We start from the raw sequence: 20,282 nt of genomic DNA on the forward strand, positions 1-20,282 counted from the left end.
AACGTAAATTATATTGAGACCTCTTTAAATGCTGCTTTTGAGTCTGTGCAATAGCTCAAGAGAAGGAAAAACTTCATTGTGTTGGTTATGGAAATCTGGCTGACTACAAATTTTTATTAAGGCAAGTCATTTTTTTTGGAATACATCATGTAAGAGCATTTTCTTTGTAAATAGTTTGTGAGGCAGTGGAAGGGATGACTGAGTAATAATTGTTCTTCCACTTTTCTCAGCAGAAGCATTCAGTTATGGAGCTGTGTGTTGAACTTCTTTTAGGATATGCATAAATATTTACCAGGGAGAGCTGGAAAAGATCTGCCAGGACGCCGGGTCGGTCCTCCTGCCGAGAGAGGGCCGTTCTCCATGCCATATGTTCTGACATGCTGTCAACTGTTTGTGTACATTATGCAGCAGTTGCTAAACAGTTGGTACTGTTTTCCTTTAAGAATGTACCAGTAGGTGTAGGACTGCACTGCATACCCTATAAAAAAATAGAAAAAAAAAAAAATTCCCCCACCCCCTCCCAAATGTATTTCGGCTTGTTCAGCAGCAGCCTGAAGCCTGGCATTGTTTGCTGTCGGAAGCGTAAGCTAAAAGGGACAGACTTTCCCCCTGCTCAGCGGGAGCGCAGAGCTACGTTTTGCCCTTGTTGCATTATTAATGGCACAATGTTTTTATGTTGCAGATGGCTAAGAGCTAGCAAGACGTATTCAAGACCATGATGGCTCAGTTTCCCACAGCCGTGAATGGTGAGTACCTCGGTTCGGTTTGTTTAGGTAGTGGTGGGAGCATTTGTTTTTTTATGCTGATTTTAGTACCTGCAGCAGTGTTATGGTCAGTTTGCTGCAGATTGCTTCCTGTAGCCTAACTTGTACTGTAAGACTGGGAGAAATTCAGTAGAAGCATTACACTGCAGTGTAATTTGGAGTACAGATACGCCTGGAGCATCTAGTAATCTCAGTTCATTTAAAGGGCTGAGGAATGTGTGACTTGTAGTGTGAATACTGCCTGACTTCAAGTGGGGAATATGCTAAGTAATAGTTGATTAAACTTGCATGCCTTTTCTGCTACGTAATTCAGCATAAGGTGTGTTTTGTTATAATATATTATGCTGTTTATTTTAAACCAAAATATTTGAATGTGTTAAGCAATTTGCTACAGTGACTGAAATAATTAGTCTCAAAAAAAAATGTTAAGAATTTTCCTTTTGATTCTGTGCCCCATGTACTATAGAAACTTTTGATTTGTTTCTTGGTGATTTCCTTTCAAAGATATTTGACAGTTGAAACTTTAAAATTGTTTATGCGTGTATGTCTGTGTTGGAGCTCTTTATTTCTAGAGCAATCTTATTTGTGAAGACACAATTTGCAAGTATCTGCTGAGAAATTCAATGTTTACATGTTGTTGTTTACAGAGCTGGCCAAAATGAAAAGAGAAGTATAGGAATAGTGCTTTGCACTTCAGATATTCCAGATAGGGAGTATTTCCCTTAATAAAAATAGGGAAATAGATGTAAGAAAAAGTATTTCTTCTGTCATTTATCTGTGAAGGTTACTGCAAGACTGAGAGCTCTTTATTTAACTAATTTAGAAAATCATCACTGCTGAGATAAATTAGATGGGTAAGAGGAAGTGTTTTTTTGCAGAAGAATGTTCAGATTTCAAATTAAACCTCTGTTTTACGCATCTGTGTCATGTGTGCATAAAACATTTTCTAAAAAATTAACTGATGTGATCAACACCTTTTTTTATACAGTTAGCTGCAGTTTGTTCCAGACTTTGTTTCACAGACTTAACAATAAAAGAGAAGTAAAGGGAGTCAATGTATTTTATATAATAGGGAAAATCCTAAATACCAAATTTTCTTTTTTTTTAGTTTTTCAGACATAATGAAAAAGCTTTTTTTTAATTGCCACATGCTTTTTGCTCCTCAATTTAAGACTAACAAATAAAAGCACTCTTCAGGGAGGATGCGGATCTATGTTCTTGACTGTTTCCATGGTTGATTTATGCAAAACAAATTTGCTGTATTGCTGTATTTGCTGTATTTTTTGGTTTGGCTTTTTACTCCCTGGTTCTAGTGGAGGATTGTAAGTGTACTGACAGTACTGAGCACATACACTACTTGATCTCAGAAGTCTGTTAGTTTGGGAGAGCAATGCTTTCCTTTATCCGAAATCCGTTGGGCAGTACTGTCCATCACTCTCAAAAGGAATGGTGCCACAAGCTGCATCCTTTTCCCTCACAGAATTTTACTGTGTTGAAAAACATAGTAAGAGAATGCAAATAAGAATGAGAGATACTAGGCAATAGTTAAGCTATTGCTCCTCACAAAATATTTGAATGTGTATAGTTTTGCAGTCATATTTCTTACCAGAATTGATAATTAATTAAATTTCACATAAGCCAGGTGGAGGAAAAAATAGTTTTAATGTGATTTCTGGGTAAATACTGAGTGACCTTTGCTGTTGAAATTGTACTTGTTTAATCTGTGTTTTTCTTCCCTGCTACTTACTACCAGTTTGCATTCAAAGTAATCACCTGCATTTACCACTCATTGCTTAGTGGAAACCTCTAATAATGTTGTTAGACCTTGGTAGTGACTTCAAGCATGAGATGGAGAATGAGGTTATGCATGAGGCAACTAACCCATTAGGTATTGCTGCAGCCTGTGCACTGGCTGCCTGCCACACCTTCGTATTAGCAGAGTGTTGACCCTTTCCGTTTGTGTTCTACTAGGGGAAAATGGTGTTTTTCTTCTGGGGAAAAAACCTCTTATCAAGGTACAATATCCTTAGCTTTTAGTTCACTAGTAACGTAAGGCATGAAGTAGTTTCTGTTTCAGGATTATTTTTGGCATTCAGTGTTACAGAAAAGTGAGTGGAGAGCATGGAACATGTGTGTAAAGTGGATGATTACATGATACAGGGTGACACCAAGTTTGAGAACTGCAGGGTTCAAATGACAAAGCACAATACTCAGTCTCAAAGGAATACAAGTAGAAGATGCTACAACACTTTAGTCACCAACCTAAGCAGAGAAGGAGAAGTCTGCGTAGGACCTCAAGAAAGAACGGTAACTGAGTCGTGTGCTTCAGTTCTGGTTGAGAGACTCAACTTCATTGAGGGCACCTTGAGCTTTTACTCAGAATACAGCTCCACCAGAGCAGGCTCCCAAGACTGTCGAGGCTCAGCATGTGGCTGATGGCCAAACTGCATGTTATACTGAGAACTGGCATACTCTTTTTTTTTAATTATGTGGCCACATGTAAACTTCAGGGGGTTGAGGCGTCATGTGCTCTAGGGGCACATGCTCTTGCTAGACTGCTTACCTTTCTTCTGTAAAGTCAGGGAAGGACATAGTGAACAGAAAGGAGTTCCCTTTGACTCTCCATTGCTGTCCAAGGTGACTTTTGTGGACACCGTGCTTACAGGCTGGAAATTCAAAGAGGGAAAGGAGGACTTGAAAGAGTGCATGTTGATTTTTCTGGAACTCAGGGCTCACCTGCCAGTTTTTACAAATTTATCTCCCGTGCAAAATGTAAAGGTTGTGATGACATTTTATATGAACAGGTAAGGCAGAGCAACATGTTTTTTCTTTTGTAGAAAGGCTGCTAATTACGAAGTATACATATAGCACCAGATGGGTAACAGGCATTTATCTCTGTGGAGTCCGGTTCTATTAAAGAGCCACTCCAGGCGTATCTATCTCCCCAGTCTACAAACAAGATCAAGGATTCCCTACTGAGGATTTAATTTTGTCCTGTAACTGTTTGAATATTGATCATTATCTCTGTGAAAATGATAAAACCAAACCCAGTTTCTGGTATTTTTTTACATATAGTTCTCTATCTGGACAAACCTTTCTTAGGAGTTCATCCCAAGTCTTGCAAAAACTTTTGGAAGTGGCATTTAGTTACACTACATAACAAATACCTTCAACAATTATATTTCTAAAGAAGGAGTTAATATACTACGCACAAACAACAGTTTAAAAGGATAAAGCCTGTAATGATTAAAACGCACTTCCACTTAATTTGTCTCTGTGACTGCTGTCTTCATCACAGAGCAGGAAGCAGTAGCCTTTGCTGCCATGGGATGCATTCTTTACAGCTGGAGAGCAGTTACAAGATGTTGCTGTTCTCCTAACTCCCCTTCTTCTGTAGGCTAGATTTTTGGGGGGGTTTAATACCCATGCTGATGCTGGATCTTGGTTTGGGGAGATGTAATCTTGACGGTCCAGCTGGAGCAAGGAAAGCAGTATTTGCTGATCAGTATCTTTCACATTGTTTCCTTAAGTACCATTGGAATTTTTTGGCTGTGCTTTTTTTGTTTATGTTTTTATTTGTCCTTCCTCTTCCCTCCTACCACCTGTTTCCTTTTGATATAATTTTTTGTGGTCCAGCAGGAAAATACCTCTGATAAACTGAGGTGCAAAAAGTAATACTCATAACTCATTTCATATGCTTCTCAACCTTTATAAGTCAAACTGGACTTTATGCTGCTGTGAATAGAACTGAGTTTTGCGTCCCCGCGTTTAGGTGTGTTGGAGACTAGGGTAGACATGAATGGGTTGAGTAAGATCCTGGTTCTACTGGTGTCAAGGGTAAAACACTCACTGATGCTAAGTTCTGCTGCATCTTCTCTATTAAAGTCTGTTTCAAGATTGTAGTCTCAATTTTTTTTTGAGTTAGGCGGAACCTTGGTCATCACAGTTCACTTAAAAAATACTTGAATGCAACCTGACTCTTAACTTTGTGTGCATGGTAGATAGGGAAATTGTAGACTTGGATATCAACAAGTGTAGATAAAGACATTAAGCTGAATTGGACCTTGCAAAGAAAATATCAGAACTTGTTCTCCCATCTAAAAGAAGGAAAAGGAAAGAAATTCTAAGACAAGGACAAATATTTTCTGTGTTCTTATAAATTAATCCTTCCTCTCACTTTTCAGTGAGGACAGTGGTGTCAGTTGATACGGAGCAAAATTCATATGCTCAGGTCAGAGGGGTGTATATCTTCCACTATCACACCCTGCAAAAAATTGTATTTCCAATTGTGTGTGCTGCATTACATGTTTTCTTTAATCTTAACAAGTCAGAAATAGCGCTGTAGGATTGTGGAATACCAAGTATCTTATTGATATTTGATTATGAGGATAATATGATTCACATGGAAGATGTAAGAGGAAATCTTAGAAGAAATAATTAGACATGGGTAAATGTTAGATGGAATAAGTGGAACTAGGTTTTAACAAAGGAAGATTGCACCTTTTGCTTTCTTCAGTAACTGAATTTTGTAGACAAAGTGTAACAGATCCCATGTTTGGACTTTATTAGAGAAATAACTGGCTAAAAGGGAGAGAAGATGCAAATATTAGACTAGGGTGTTGTAATAGTGATGCTCTTCATGGATTTTTATCTCAAGACCAGTCTTACCGGTTATTTATGGCAGCATCATGAATAAAAATCAAATGTACATCGGTTAAATTGGTGGATGACACAATCTTAGGAGTTATTTTTCCAGACAGAATTACACAGTATGAACTGCATATCGTTGGTTAAATTTCATCACATTTCTGTTGTGCTGTCTTCAAATATCTTTTAGACATACTATTATGGATGAGAAAAATTTTTCCTGTATGCTGGGAACTCAGTAGTTGGCTGTGACTAAGGAGGAAAACAACCGGATGTGTTATATGATCACATAATAATTACATGATTTGAGGGAAAGGAAATGCATCCTAAAATACGATGGGTGAAATAACGAGTACTGTGTACTGGTGAGACATCTTGTGGGATATAGGGTAGAATTTGGGTTATCTGCTTAGGAGGGAGAAGAAAACTCAACAAGTGTAATAGATGCAGAGTTAGGCTTCAGTGTTATCCAGGAGAAATGAATTAAGTGTTGAGAAAGACTGAAGAGATTGGCTTTGTTAACCTACCAAAATAAAACCTTACTGGATTGTTTTTTTGTTTTTTATTTAATTGTATTTGCTTAATCCATTTCATAAGGAGGAAAATTTGTATGGTCAAGTCAGAGGGGCGTATATCTTCCACCATCATACATCCGTATTAATCCAATAATCCAAAGGGAAATGGTTAGCAACCTGCTACACCGCTTAGACACACGTGTCTATGGGGCTGGATGGTATCCAGCAAAGTCTATTGAGGGAGCTGGCAGAAGCGCTCACCAAGCCACTTTCCACCATTCATCAGCAGTCCTGGCTAACTGGAGAGGTCATAATTGGTGGTAAAATAGCAAATGTGACGCCCATCTACAAAAAGGGCCGAAAGGAGCATCCAGGGAAATGCAAGCCTGTCAGCCTGACCTTGGTGCTGGGGAAGGTTATGGAGTAGATCATCTTAAGTGCCATCACGCAGCATGTATGGGACAACCAGGTGATCAGGCTCAGTCAGCATGGGTTTATGAAAGGCAGGTCCTGCTTGACCAACTTGATCTCCTACTATGACAAGGTGACCCGCCTAGTGGATGGGGGAAGGCTGTAGATGTTGTCTACCCATTACTGTATGTAATGTGTAGTAATGTGTTTACACATTACTGAAGCCTTTGACACTGTTTCCCACAGCATACTACTGGAGAAACTGGCTGCTTGGGGCTTGGACAGGTATACTCTTTGCTGGGTAAAAACCTATCTCGCTGGCTGGGCCCAAAGAGTTGTGGTGAATGGAGTTAACTCTATTTGGCAGCTGGTCACAAGCGGTGTTCCCCAGGGCTCAACACTGGGGCCAGTTCTTCATCTTTAGTATCTTTATAAATGATGTGGATGAGAGGATCGAGTGCACCCTCAGTAAGTCTGCAGATGACACCAAGTTGGGTGGGAGTGTTGATCTGCTGGAGGGTAGGAGGGCCCTGCAGAGGGATCAGGACAGGCTGGATCGATGGGCTGAGGTCAATTGTATGAGGTTTAATAAGGCCAAGTTCCGGGTCCTGCACCTGGGTGACAACAACCCCATGCAACGCTACAGGCTTGGGGAGGAGTGGCTGGAGAGCTGCCTGGCAGAAAAGGACCTGGGGGTGCTGGTTGACAGCCAGCTGAACATGAGCCAGCAGTGTGCCTAGGTGGCCAAGAAGGCCAACAGCGTCCTGGCCTGTATCAGCAATAGTGTGGCCAGCAGGAGTAGGGAAGTGATCGTGCCCCTGTACTCGGCACTGGTGAGGCCAGGGGAGGTTTAGATTGGATATTAGGAAAAATTTCTTCACTAAAAGGGTTGTCAAGTGTTGGAGCAGGCTGCCCAGGGAAGTGGTTGAGTCGCCATCCCTGGAAGTATTTTAAAATACAGGTAGATGTGATGCTTAGGGACATGGTTTAGTGACTTGGCAGTGCTAGGTTAATGATTGGACTTGGTGATCTTAAGGGTGTTTTCCAACCTAAATGATTCTATGATTCTACCATTCTACTTAACAGTAAATAAATTTGCTCTTCATTTTTATTAGGAAGATAAACATTAACGATGGAAAATAGGTACAATATTAGCACAAGGCTAAATGGTGAGGAATCAGCTGTTGGTGCAGTTGGTCTGGGAGTGGGAACTGTTCTGTCAGCAGTGACGTTCTGGACCATGGTCAAGGAAAAAGTCTGATCACCTCAAGGCAGAGCTTGCATTTTAGGAAGGAATTAATGTATTAGAGTTTGTTGGAGTAGCAGCAGTCTGGACATAGTGACCTTGGAAGTCCCTTCCCATTCTATGCTCCTAAAATGTAAAAAATAAGCTAAATAAAAAACTGGATAATAACCTAGTGAAGATTAGTGTTAGAGCTTCATCCATTAACTTACTTTATGCCTATAGGTGCTTTGTCTTACTAAAATTTTACTTTGTTAGTGTCATGTGTTATCTTTTATAAGCTAAGATTACACTGAGTGGGGAACCCAGGGTGGTTTTTATCTGGAATAGTAATACTGTAATGCAAGCTGCTTTATTCATTTTGGATGTCAGTGAGACTTCCTGTTTTTTTTTTTTTCAAAGCATATAAAAACCTAAACAAAAAACCCACAAGAAGATCTACAAATGCTTCCCCAAAATGGAGCCAGAGGACTAAAGTCTAAGCTGAAGGGACTCAGAAACATAAATCTATCACATGGCTGAGCTTCAAAGGGCTTTGACTATTAAAATTTTCATTTCCTTGGAGGGTTCACTCCAAAAGTTTGGGAAATGTACTACTCTTATAAACCACTTTGTGTGGTTATTGCAATTTAGGGTTGATGGGCATTGTGTGAAGTGGTACCATCTAAACATCTACTAAATTCCATGTCGTCTGTGATCATTGTGGCCACCTTGAACAGGACATAGACGATTTTAATCGGTATTGGCAGAATGAGTTTGGGTTTAGCCCACTAATTATAATGGCAAGATTAAACATATTTTCAGACTTATATTGTAATCTGTCAAATGTATTTATATTATGCTGTATTACTTCAATTAGGACTCTCGTATTTTCAGGCTTTTCAATATACTGCATCAGTTCTTTAGGACATCTGTTGTTTTTCCTACAATGGAACAGTAACCTGAAGTCATAATTGAGATAGCTAGAAGGGGTGAAACCCTGGAAAGCTAGAAGAATATTAATGTTCATGGGACTAGTATTCTTATCGGGTACCTTCAGAGAAGATATTTTAATAACTTAAAACCACTTGTGGTTTAGTTGGATGTGAAGTTTTCTGTGAGTCTCAAGAACAGGTAAGATGATCTGAATATCAAAGAGCTGTCTTAGTGCTGTTTTTTGAAATAATTTGTTTAAAAGTTATAGGTTTTTTTTAATAGTATGTGGTGTATTTTATAGCATGTACCAACATTTTCCCCTGCATTTTTTCTCATAACTATATTTTTGCATTTAACTGTGATCTCTGCAGTACAGTTTTTGCTTCTTTAGGAAACATAAATTTCCTGGAAGTCATGGTTTTGCTGTTACCGAATAACTCTGCACTTGTTACAGGGTGTGATACTTGTATAACAGTATGGAAAAGAGTACGCTTGTATTTTCTTTAGAGCTACAGGTAAAATTTGCAGTGCAGCAGATGATAGTGCTTTCATAACACTGCATTTCACAAGTAATCTTTAAGCTTGGGGAGGGGAATACAGGTGTGAGTTAATGTATAAACTGTTTCTGATACAGATGATGTGGGTTGGAAGGCCAGCAGAATCACTCTTTTACTTCTCACATCCTCTGTATTCAGACTGGATTAAGAAATACATGGACAGTGCTTTTTAACCTAGCCTGAAAATAACTCAACATCCACTAGGCTCACCTTTCTGGAAATTATCCACTCTGCTATTGCCAGGATCTGTTACGCTCGAGGCACTGGAAAAAAATAGAATTAAACTCGGAGTAAGGATTCCTGTGAAAAAGATGGCCAAAGAGGGTACGTGACTCCTGTGTCAAGGGAGACTCAATGGATTAGAGCTTTTTAGTTCAATTTAGAGAAGAGACAGCTGAGTTGAGGACATAATAGAAATCTGTAAAGCCATAAGAGTATAGAAAAGGCTAACAAAGGAAAGAATATTTGCTGTTTTTTTATAACTGAGAAGGTAAGCAATACCTAGTGAAATTATTGAGCTTAAGGCAGGCAGAAGAAAATGGATTTGTTGGTTAGTTTGTTTCACATAATGAACAGCTCAGTTTTGGGACGCACTGTCTCAAAATGGTTTGGAACCAAAAGTTCCGAGTACATGGAATCAAAACTTGAAGAGGAAAGGTCTATGCCATGGCTATTAAATGCCCCCCTCCCCCCCCCTTTTTTTTTTGGTGCCCTTTTGGTTCAAGAAGTCTGCCAAATTGCTGATTTCTGGCAGTTGAGAAACTGTAATACTCAGGGAAGAACTCTGTTCCTAATTCTATTTGCTAAGTGGCCCTGTGAGCCACTGTGGAGACAGGAATAGGGACTAAGGTATAAACCAATACCAGAGGTCTTATGTTCATAAATTAGACAATTTGGAATTTATTATATTTAAAATCAAACTCCCTAGTGTGCAGGGAAAGTAGTATTGTATCTGTACTGGATATAGTTGGCAGGTTATGCTAACTAGTAATTTAACATTATAAGGAGTACTGTTTAAGCAAACTCACTTATTCTTGCTTTTGTTACCTTTGTGTTTTCTTCCAGCTTTCCCTACATGTTTTCTTTCTGTCAGGACTAGAAATTATAAAGAGGAAGGTAACAAGAATGATCAAAGATACGGAACAGCTTCTATATGAAGAATAATTACGTTGACTAGGACATTTCATCTTGGAAAAGAAATGGTGGGAATGGATACAGTAGATGTCATCTTTTCAAGGTGGTTTTTCATTTTGTAGGCAAGGCAATGGTAACTGATCTCTGATAACACAAGAATTAACCGCTATCAAATGAAAATACCTTTGGCAGATATCAAACAAACAGAGCACTTTGCACAGTGTCAAATAAACAGTGAGAGCTGTAGGAAACTGTGGATGACAAAAGGTTACTTGGATTCCTTAAGTGATTAGAGATAGGTGGATTTTCCTTCCATTAATGAGGTACCACCTCTGGTTCAGAAGCTACACTGTGGGCTGAGAAGACATCCTGGGGAAGTACCACCACGTGCTTGTCTCAGCCTGTCACTCTGTGCTGGGAGCTTTGCTAGGTGAATATTCAATCTGAGCTGGCAGGGTCATTACTGTGTTTTGTTTCCTAAATTATCTCCTAATTTAATTTTATTCCACAGATCATTTGGGAAATGCCTCTTCATTTTCCTTCTCTCCCACCCTTCCTGTGTAATTTTACTATTATTTTTTTAGTTTGATGGTTCGTCTTTTTTTCCTTTTTCCTTCTAAGTCTGTATCCCAATTCTTTGTTGTAAATATAGCCCATCAGCCTTCCTCCTGGTCCCAGACTTCCTCCTCCAGTCTGAAAACCCGGAAATGTCATTTTTACTCTAATGGCCAGATAATGATGAGAACTACAAAAATTACTATAATATTCCTTGAACGGAGTTCTGCTCTGATTTTATGTCAACATATGTTTTTGTAGGAGAATCATTTCCTTTACTCCACCTAATTTCAGGGTTCGTTTTGCATCCTCTTGGCTGATATTTTTACTGCCCGCATTTCTTCTGATGCGGAAAGATTTACTAGCTGCTGCAGATGGAAACTCATCTGAATCTTATTAGTTTTGCTGCATTCAACAGAGATTTGCTAGACAATAATTAAACAAATTATCCTTTTGTAAATTTTCATTTAAGTTGTACATTTTTTTTGTGAATGCTGGTGAACAGCAGCAGTGTAAAAAATTCTTTTTCAGAATTAGAGAAATTTAGTCTAAGCTCTGGTGGGCTTTTTCCTCAAACATGGTGACTAAAAACTTTTATTTTCCTCATTGAAGACTTGAATGCTATACAAGTTGACAGGAGTTTAATCAAAAAAGCTTCTGACTTGTCCTAAACTGAAGAGTAAGCATATCTTCTATCTTCTGTGTCATGCTGGGGAGGAAGGCTGTGGAGTCTGTCAGCTGGAAGTATGCTTACCTTAACAACAAATGGAGGCAGGTCTTGCAGCTGATAGGGGAGAATTTGGCAAAGTATGCCTCTTTTATGTCTTGATAATATTCCTTACTTTAAGCTTTTCATACCTTCCATTGGAAAGTTCTTGTTGGTGTGACATTCCTCTTATCTTCTGTCTCTAAAATCCATCCAAAAGTATTAATTGCAGGAGTAGGGAAGTGATCATGCCCCTGTACTTGGCACTGGTGAGGCTGCACCTCAACTACTGTGTTCAGTTTTGAGCCCCTCACTACAAGAAAGACATCGAGGTGCTGGAGCATGTCCAGAGAAGGGCAACGAAGTTGGTAAGGGGTCTGGAGCACAAGTCTGATGAGGAGCAGCTGAGGGAGCTGGCGTTGTTCAGTCTGGGGAAGAGGAGGCTAAGGGGAGACCTTATCGCTCTCTACAACTACCTGAAAGGAGGTTGTAGCGATGTGAGTGTTGGTTTTTTTCCTCCAAGTAACAAGTGATAGGACAAGAGGAAATGGCCTCAAGTTGTTCCGGGAGGTTTAGTTTGGATATTAGGAAAAGATTTTTCACCAAAAGGGTTGTCAAGCATTGGAACAGGCTGCCCAGGGAGGTGGTGGAGTCACCATCCCTGGAGGTACTTAAAAGACATGTAGATGTGGTGCTTAGGGACATGGTTTAGTGATGGACTGGCAGTGCTAGGTTAACAGTTGGACTTGATGATCTTAAGGGTCTTTTCACCTAAAAGATTCTATGACTCTAGGCAAAGACATGGCTATGTCATTGGATAGAAGAATGGGCTCATTTCATGTGCTGCATCAGTGTCAGTAACTCAACTACAGGTGACTTCAATGGCATTGTTTTTCCATAATTAGGCAGAAAGTACTTCTACATTTATTGCTAGTATTGAATCTAGGTATGGGGAAGGCTTGGGTTAAGCCAAGTCTGTGTGCCAATTTTTTGCTGTAAGAAAAGGCAAAGTTAAATTAGCTTTCAAGAATAAGTATGAGTTTACCAATATTATAGGTTACAGTAATTGCACTTTTTGATGAGAAATAGAAATCTTGTCTCCTAAAAAGTTTAGAAGATACTGTTGAATGAGTTGTCACAAATTCTACAGAAAACTTGTATAAAAGGTAGCATGCTAAAGTACATGAGAGTAATCATGTTTATACACCTTTCGCAATGTATTTTTTACATTCGTAGACCTCAAAAAACTTTAAAAAAAGATATTTTGGTGGGGTTGCATATCTTCAAGTAAAATTGATGTAATTTGCTATGTCTGTGTTGTGCTTTTTAATATTTTGCTTGGTATGTTGCTTTATGTTTCAGTGGAGCTTGGCAGTAATTTAATTAAAAAGGAGCTTCTGAAAATGGATAGCCATAATGAGCTAGATGATTATAAACTGATAGTTTAAGTGCTTTGGAATCATCAAGTTGCGCTGTAAAATGCAGAAAACAAGTGGATCTTTACTGTTAGCATGGACTAGACTATCATATATATCTAAATTGTTTTAGGGATTATGCTCATTCTAAAAGCAAGGATTATGTTTCTCCTCTGAGATCATTGCATGGCACAGAAATCTTAATGTTCTTCCTTTACAGGTAGATTTTGTGTATTGAAGTGGGGGGACACCAATGACCGTGTCATCAGACGAAATACTGCATCTTATGGAGTTCTGCTGCTGATTCATAGGGCATGTGGTTAGTTTTAACAAGCCTGATACTCGATTTTAGTGAGCTGCTGAACCTAAGGATTCTCAATACACCAAAATATCTAGAAACCTTGTACATAATGTAGAGAATATGACTTGTACACTAAAACATAATGTGACTGCTGCTTTGTCCACATTTCTGTAAACATGCTCTTCAATTAAGCAAGCATTTCTTGGCCAAATCTGTGTAGCCCTCCACTTGCCTGATGCTATTTAGCAGCCTCTCTGCAGCTAACAGTTGTTTTTGGTTAGCACATTAGAGACACTTGGAAATTTTAAATTCTCTTGGCTGCAATGGGCACAATTCTTGTAATTTTAGAGAAAATACAAAATTGAAGGAGAAACATGTTTCCCTTTGTTTAACGTGCTTTAGCTACAGGCGTTTCCTTTTAACTGTGCATACATTAAAGAAGCTGCTGAAGTTGTTAAGCATAGACATACCCTTTTCCTCTGGCAATTGCCGCAGCGTTGCTTAATACACTGAGAGCCTCTGTGAAGCATTTCTGGTAGGACAAGTAGTAGTGGGATTAATGTGTGCATTGTGAAAAGAGGTTGCATGTGGCTCCTGCCGTGGCCCGAGAGCATGGGAGCTGGGAATAGGAGGTGCATTCCTTGATGAAGAGCAGGTGGTGCTTTGGGATGGACCCAAAGCCACTGCAGTAGTAGTTCATAACATGTTTACACACCTAAATAAGAATAAGTGATTGTTATCAGTCAGCATTTTCTCCTACGTTTGATATAAAGAATCAGCAACGGAGGAGGGAAGCAAATATTGAAAATAGCAATAACACTGATAAGGAATATGGAAATTCGGACTAATGGTAAAATGTTCAGTGTATTTTCAGACTCCTGGAGTGTTTACTCACCACTGAGTGACTTCATACTGAAGTATGATTCAACATCTCAGTTGAGAGCATTAAATCTGATCTGTAATTAATAATTCTGTGGAAAATTATCTACAAACACAGACAGAAGACGACTGGAATTACTAGATTTATCCCAGTATGTCTTATACCAAACAACTCTCTTGAGGCTCCTAATGGGAGACAGTAATGTGATTGCTGGTTGCATTATGGAAAACCCCTTGTTGTGCAGCTTGAGGCACGCTGCTGCATGTCTGTGTTGAAATTCCCCGTCTTTAAACATGGGGATAAATATTTATTTAGGGTCATTATGAAGCTTAATGCTAGTTTTTTTGATGGTTAAAAAGGTGGTGGTATAATCACTCATCCTTGTGACTTAAGTGTACAAGGAATTCAATTTAGGTTTATTATCTTTGTGGAGTTAATTAACTTTGTAGGTTGTAGGAGCATAGTTTTTATTGGAGAAAAACAAGCAATGCCTACCAGTGAAAAACAAACACAGTTCTTTGGAGAATGCGAGAAATGTCTTAGGATTTTCCACAAGTGAAAAGTTGCCTTTATCCTTTTCACTAATAGTACCTGCTCTTGGTACAACTACCTTTTGCCTGTGGACAGTACTAAACAGTGGCAGAGGTCTTAGAGAGCATTTTCAAGTCTATATACTTTTTGCTAGGATTGCGCTTTCTTTTCTCCCTTCTTTTTCCATTGCAGCTTACTGTTTTAAGCAAAGAGCAGTGTTTGTTTCTGTTGTTGGCAGCCCATCAAAGCAAGTCCTTTATTTTCTTCAGAAGATTATCTGTCTGCAGTGCTGTAAAGGCATTTCTGGAGCTGTCCTACCAAATGCTGTGGTCCTGCCGTAAAGAGACCTTCACGCTCCATCATAGAAAGATGTACTTTATTTAAAATGAGCTTAAAGGAACAGAAAATGCTTAATCCCTAGCATACTCACTTGTTTCCAACACTATAACATTGTGAGTGCTACCACATTGAATTACATATTAATACCTGTTACGTGAAGGTGCAGTCAGTATGTATTTCATCATCTTTAGAGAAGTCTTGAAGATATGTTATATTAATGATGTGTAGCACAGGGTTGTTTCTGTGGGTCTTTGTTGTTCCATACAGACTTTCTATGTGGGTAGAATCCAGACGTGACTTTGGACTCTTGAACATGCTGTAGAGCTGCGAGTGGCCAGGGAGCTTTCTCTGTTGGTTTTCTGATCTAGTATAAGGAATCTACTGAGACATTTCTGGACCTTGCGTCCAGCTTTCCCATGTTGGGTCTTGAGAACACTTGCCAGTCCTGATGTTTATCCAGAGCCTTCTCTAGAAAAGATAGTTTGACATCTGTCTTCCAAAAGTGTTACTAATACAGAAAGGTGTTTTTTCATAAACAGAAAAAGCCAGGGAAAGCAAGAGTTACTCTATTCTAGGGAAAACCTTTGTGGGGTAAATCTCCCAAGTTCAGCATTTCTTGAGTTTTGATTCCTAAAAATGCAGTGTTGGCTTCATCCAGGTGGGTATTGCTTAATGTATGAAGTTGTGAGATTGCAAAGTAACCTCTTTTGAAGAATAATGTTTTTATGAAATACCTTCTTGTCAGAGAGTTTGTACTTTTTTTCCCCTCCAAAATTGTACCATCTGCAGTTGGGAAAAATTATTTATCTCTTGAAATTTTACAGGAAATTTAAGCTAAGTCAGAAAAGCAGTAATGTGCTATTCATTTTCTGTAGCAAAGCCTGTCTTGAGAGTATGTAGTGGGAACTGTATTTTGGTTTCTGATGCTGAACTGATTTTTAAAAATATTGTAGTTCACTCCTACTTGGTGCTCAGAATCCCTGGAGAACCAAAGGTTCACAACTGCTCCATCAAGCAGATGCATGCCTTTTGTCCCGTCCTGTGATCAGAGACATGTCAGTGAAGAGGAGGTGCGTGCAGTTTGGTTTTGTGATTCATGTATGACTTACCATGAGGAAGGGATGGGGCTGTGAGGAAGGAAGAACACCAGCGATGTCTCTGGGCAAAATTAATTGTTCCCTTTAGCTGGATCTGACTTACGGGCAAGACGTTTCTCAGTCCTAGTATTGATGGTGTGTTAGTGCAAAAAAATCTTGAGCTAAGCCAGATAAGTTGATATGATAATGCCTTGGATGGCAGATGTTTATTTGACTCTTCCTGCAGCTTCGTCCTTCCAAGAAGAGGAGTAGTCTTCCCTTTGTCACAGTTCAACATGCCCAAAACTTGGTTGGTTGTAGACCAGTCAGTGTAATTTTTCTCAGCAGTGATGCCGAGTGGCCAGTTTTACTGCTGGTGGTAGCTTTGGGAAGCAACCACAGCATTTGTGAGGATTGTAGCATGTTTTGATGGTGATTGCACCGGAGAATGGAGTTTCAAAATAATTTTGTCTGTGGTAAGTCTTTATTGTGATGATCTCAATTGTACTGTAAGTAAATATGGCAGTTACTTTGAAGAATGGTTTTGTGACATGCTTTGTGGAATTGCCAAGACCTTGTGATCCCTGTTGTTCAAAGTGTTAATTTCAGATACACCAATGTGGTATTTTTGCTTGGTATTTTGAGGGATCTTAATTTAAATGACACTTTCTGGACATAGATTTTTCTTTTCATATTTGTATCACCAAATGGTAACATCAAAAGAGTCATGAGCACCTGGTTAAGCTAAAAATAAGCACTTGCAGTGCTTTAACCTTCCCTCTTGTGTTATGATCTGTATTTTGTTTTTGTTGCATATTGGGGTAGGTGTTGGAAAAAACTGAATCTTTTTAAATAAGAAGTGTTGGGTGGGGCTTGAATGCCCACACTGTGGGTCCCTACTGTAAGTACTGGGTGTTTTAAACAATTTTTTTTATTTTAAACAAATGCTTTCATTGTCCAATGGTTATTAACCTGTATTCATAAAACAATGACCTGTTCTAGTTCAGGCTGAAAATGACAGACACTCTCTCTTAAATGACGCTAGGTTAAAGCTTAGTTTTCTGGGACTTTGTTTAGCTGTAGACAAGCACCAAAAATGTCACTATCAGACTGGGAGAGCTGTTCTCTAGATGCTAATTCCTGCTAAAAACCACCACATTACTTTCTAGACTAAGCTTGTAAAGAATCACTGCTTTGGAAGGACTTTGGATACTGCTTCCCCTGCCTCTTCCACCCCCCCATCTCATTTCTGGTTGGAATTTAGTACATGTTTTCATTCAACCTTCTAAATCAAAAGATACTGTGGTATCTCTTTTTAAACATCTTAAATTTCAAGTTATGGAATATTGGTAGGTCTTGAGAGATGTGGATAAAATTGTCTGAATGGAATCTGTTTTCTTTTAATTTATATTTACACAGTATGTATGTTTTTATGTATTTACTTTTAAGCAAAACAGCCAAATTATGTGAGAGGAGGTCTGCTTTTGGTTTTAAAGTCTATTACATTATTTTCTTCCATATGTATAGAAAACCTCAGTAGATGAGAGTGTATCTTTATGGAATTAATCACCAGAAAAAAGATTTTTAGTCTCCGTCCTCAGGGACAAGGAAAATCTGAAATTCTTCATGCCTTTGAAAATAAATTCTTAGCAGGTTGGCTTTTCAGGATGTATATTCAGTTTCCTGAAATATTCACATGTTGTAATTTTGATAACATGTGTGTTCATAGTTACCACTTTGCTGTGATGGTAGCTGCTTGCACTGGCTCGCTAAGGCTGTGCTAGAAGCACTTGTTGCTATAATAATGTTGGTTACAGTCAAATTTTTTTTTAAATTAAATTTATACTTGCAAGAAACCTGTCATGGAGGTGATTGCTGAAGAAATGCTTTTGTGTCTTTAATTTGGGAACAAATAAACTAGGCTAACAGCGTAATTTTTATGGTAGAGTATGTATCTGAAGGCCTATGGCTGCAGTGATGATACTTTTTTTTTTTTTTTTTTGCCTAGGCTAGGGTCAGTGGTGTGATATGCACAGTCATGTGAGTCAGCAAAGCCGGAGCTGGGGTGCGATGAGCAATCATGCACCCCACATGCTCTGCCTTGTAGAGAGCTTTGCAATGATCCCGAGGTTATCGGGGCCACGGCAGCGCTCCTGTGCTCAGCACCTCTGCGTGCCAGAGAAAAGTGATCGCAGTCCTCTGAGCCGAAGTGCACAAAATCTTTAGTGTGCAAAACCCAGTGAGCTTCTTGGGGTGTGTTAATGAAGTAAAAAATGAGAATGAGGGGTGAATGCTGATCTTGAAATGCTTCTTGAGTGAGATGTTAACTTCTATTGAATGAGAAGTTAATGTTAATTGTCGTACAGCTACAGGTGTGCATCTGGTGATTCCTTCAACTGCAAAATTTTAACGCATTCAAGACAATGCCGTGTAAAACTTCTAATTTCATAGTTTGAGAGGAAACATCATTTACCAGATTTTATTCAAAGGAATGTTTTGCTGAAATACATTAGAAGAGTTTCAAAATTGATTGCCATCTCCAAAATTGATTGCCATCTCCTTGCTTACTTTGGGACAAAATGCTTCTACAAATATATTAACAACAAAAAGAGAGGCAAGGAGAATCTCCATCCCTTACTGGATATGGCGGGGAACATGTCTCCAAGGACGAGGACAAGGTTGAGGTACTTAATGCCTTCTTTGCCTCAGTCTTTAATAGCCAATCCAGGTATCCACAGGGTATTCAGCCCCCTGAGCTGGAAGACGGGGTTGGAGAGCACAATAACCTGCCCACAATCCAGGAGGAAGCAGTTAAGGACATGTTAAACCACCTGGACACCCACAAGTCTATGGGGCCTGATGGGATCCACCTGAGAGTACTGAGAGAGCTGGCAGAGGAGCTTGCCAAGCCACTCTCCATCATTTATCAGCAGTCCTGGTTAACAGGGGAGGTCCCAGAAGACTGGAGGCTTGCCAATGTGACACCCATGTACAAGAAAGGCTGGAAGGAGGATCCTGGGAACTACAGGCCTGTCAGCCTGACCTCCGTACCGGGGAATATCATGGAGCAGTTCGTCTTGAGAGTGCTCACAGGGCATGTGCAGGACAACCAAGGAATCAGGCCCAGCCAGCATGGGTTCATGAAAGGCAAGTCCTGCTTGACGAACCTGATCTCCTTCTATGACCAAGTGAACCCGCCTAGTGGATGAGGGAAAGGCTGTGGATGTTGTCTACCTGGACTTCAGTAAAGCCTTTGACAGCGTCTCCCACAGCATTCTCCTGGAGAAACTGGCAGCTCGTGGCTTAGACAGGTGTACTCTTTGCTGGGTGAGGAACTAGCTGGATGTCCGAGCCCAGAGAGTCGTGGTGAACGGTGTTAAATTTGGGTGGCGGCCAGTCACAAGCGGTGTTCCCCAGGGCTCAGTTCTGGGGCCAACCCTGTTCAGTATCTTTATCGATGATCTAGATGAGGGAATCGAATGCTCCCTCAGTAAGTTTGCAGATGACACCAAGTTGGGTGGGAGTGTTGATCTGCTGGAGGGTAGGAGGGCTCTGCAGAAGGATCCAGACAGGCTGGATCGATGGGCAGAGGTCAACTGTATGAGGTTTCATAAGGCCAAGGGCAGGGTCCTGCACCTGGGTTACAACAACCCCATGCAAGGCTACAGGCTTGGGGAGGAGTGGCTGGAGAGCAGCCCGGCGGTAAAGGACCTGGGGGTGCTGGTTGACAGCTGGCTGAACATGAGCCGGCAGTGTGCCCAGGTGGCCAAGAAGGCCAACAGCGTCCTGGCCTGTATCAGAAATAGTGTGGCCAGCAGGAGTAGGGAAGTCATTGTGCCCCTGTACTTGGCACTGTTGAGGCCACACCTTGAATCCTGTGTTCAGTTTTGGGCCCCTCACTGCAAGAAGGATGCTGAGGTGCTGGAGCGTGTCCAGAGAAGGGCAACGAAGCTGGTGAGGGGTCTGGAGCACAAGTCTTATGAGGATCGGCTGGGGGAGCTGGAGTTGTTTAGTCTGGAGAAGAGGAGGCTGAGGGGAGACCTTATTGCTCTCTACAACTACCTGAAAGGGGGTTGTGGCGATGAGGGCGCTGGTCTCGTCTCCCAAGTAACCAGCAATAGGACAAGAGGAAATGGCCTCAAGTTGCACCAGGGGAGGTTTAGATTGGATATTAGGAAAAATTTCTTCACCGAGAGAGCGGTCAGGCATTGGAACAGGCTGCCCAGGGAGGTGGTGGAGTCACCATCTCTGGAAGCGTTCAAAAAACGTGTGGATGTGGCACTTCAGGACATG

At 40.2% G+C, this 20,282-nt stretch overlaps 1 protein-coding gene across 1 annotated transcript in view; it reads left to right on the forward strand.

The window, feature by feature from the left end:
* Window positions 1-208: 208 nt before the first annotated feature.
* Window positions 209-20,282, forward strand: part of ITSN2 (intersectin 2) — a gene marked incomplete at its 3' end in the record, with an annotated part of 75,689 nt that continues 55,615 nt past the window's right edge. The window contains exon 1 of the mRNA XM_081997443.1: window positions 209-746. Within this exon, the coding sequence (XP_081853569.1) occupies window positions 716-746 (31 nt within the window). The 5' untranslated portion in view covers window positions 209-715. The remainder of the gene's footprint in view (window positions 747-20,282) is intronic.

The sequence above is a fragment of the Phaethon aethereus genome, assembly GCF_964289735.1.
Source record: "Phaethon aethereus genome assembly, chromosome: 3".
In the NCBI taxonomy this organism is placed as follows: Eukaryota; Metazoa; Chordata; class Aves; order Phaethontiformes; family Phaethontidae; genus Phaethon; species Phaethon aethereus.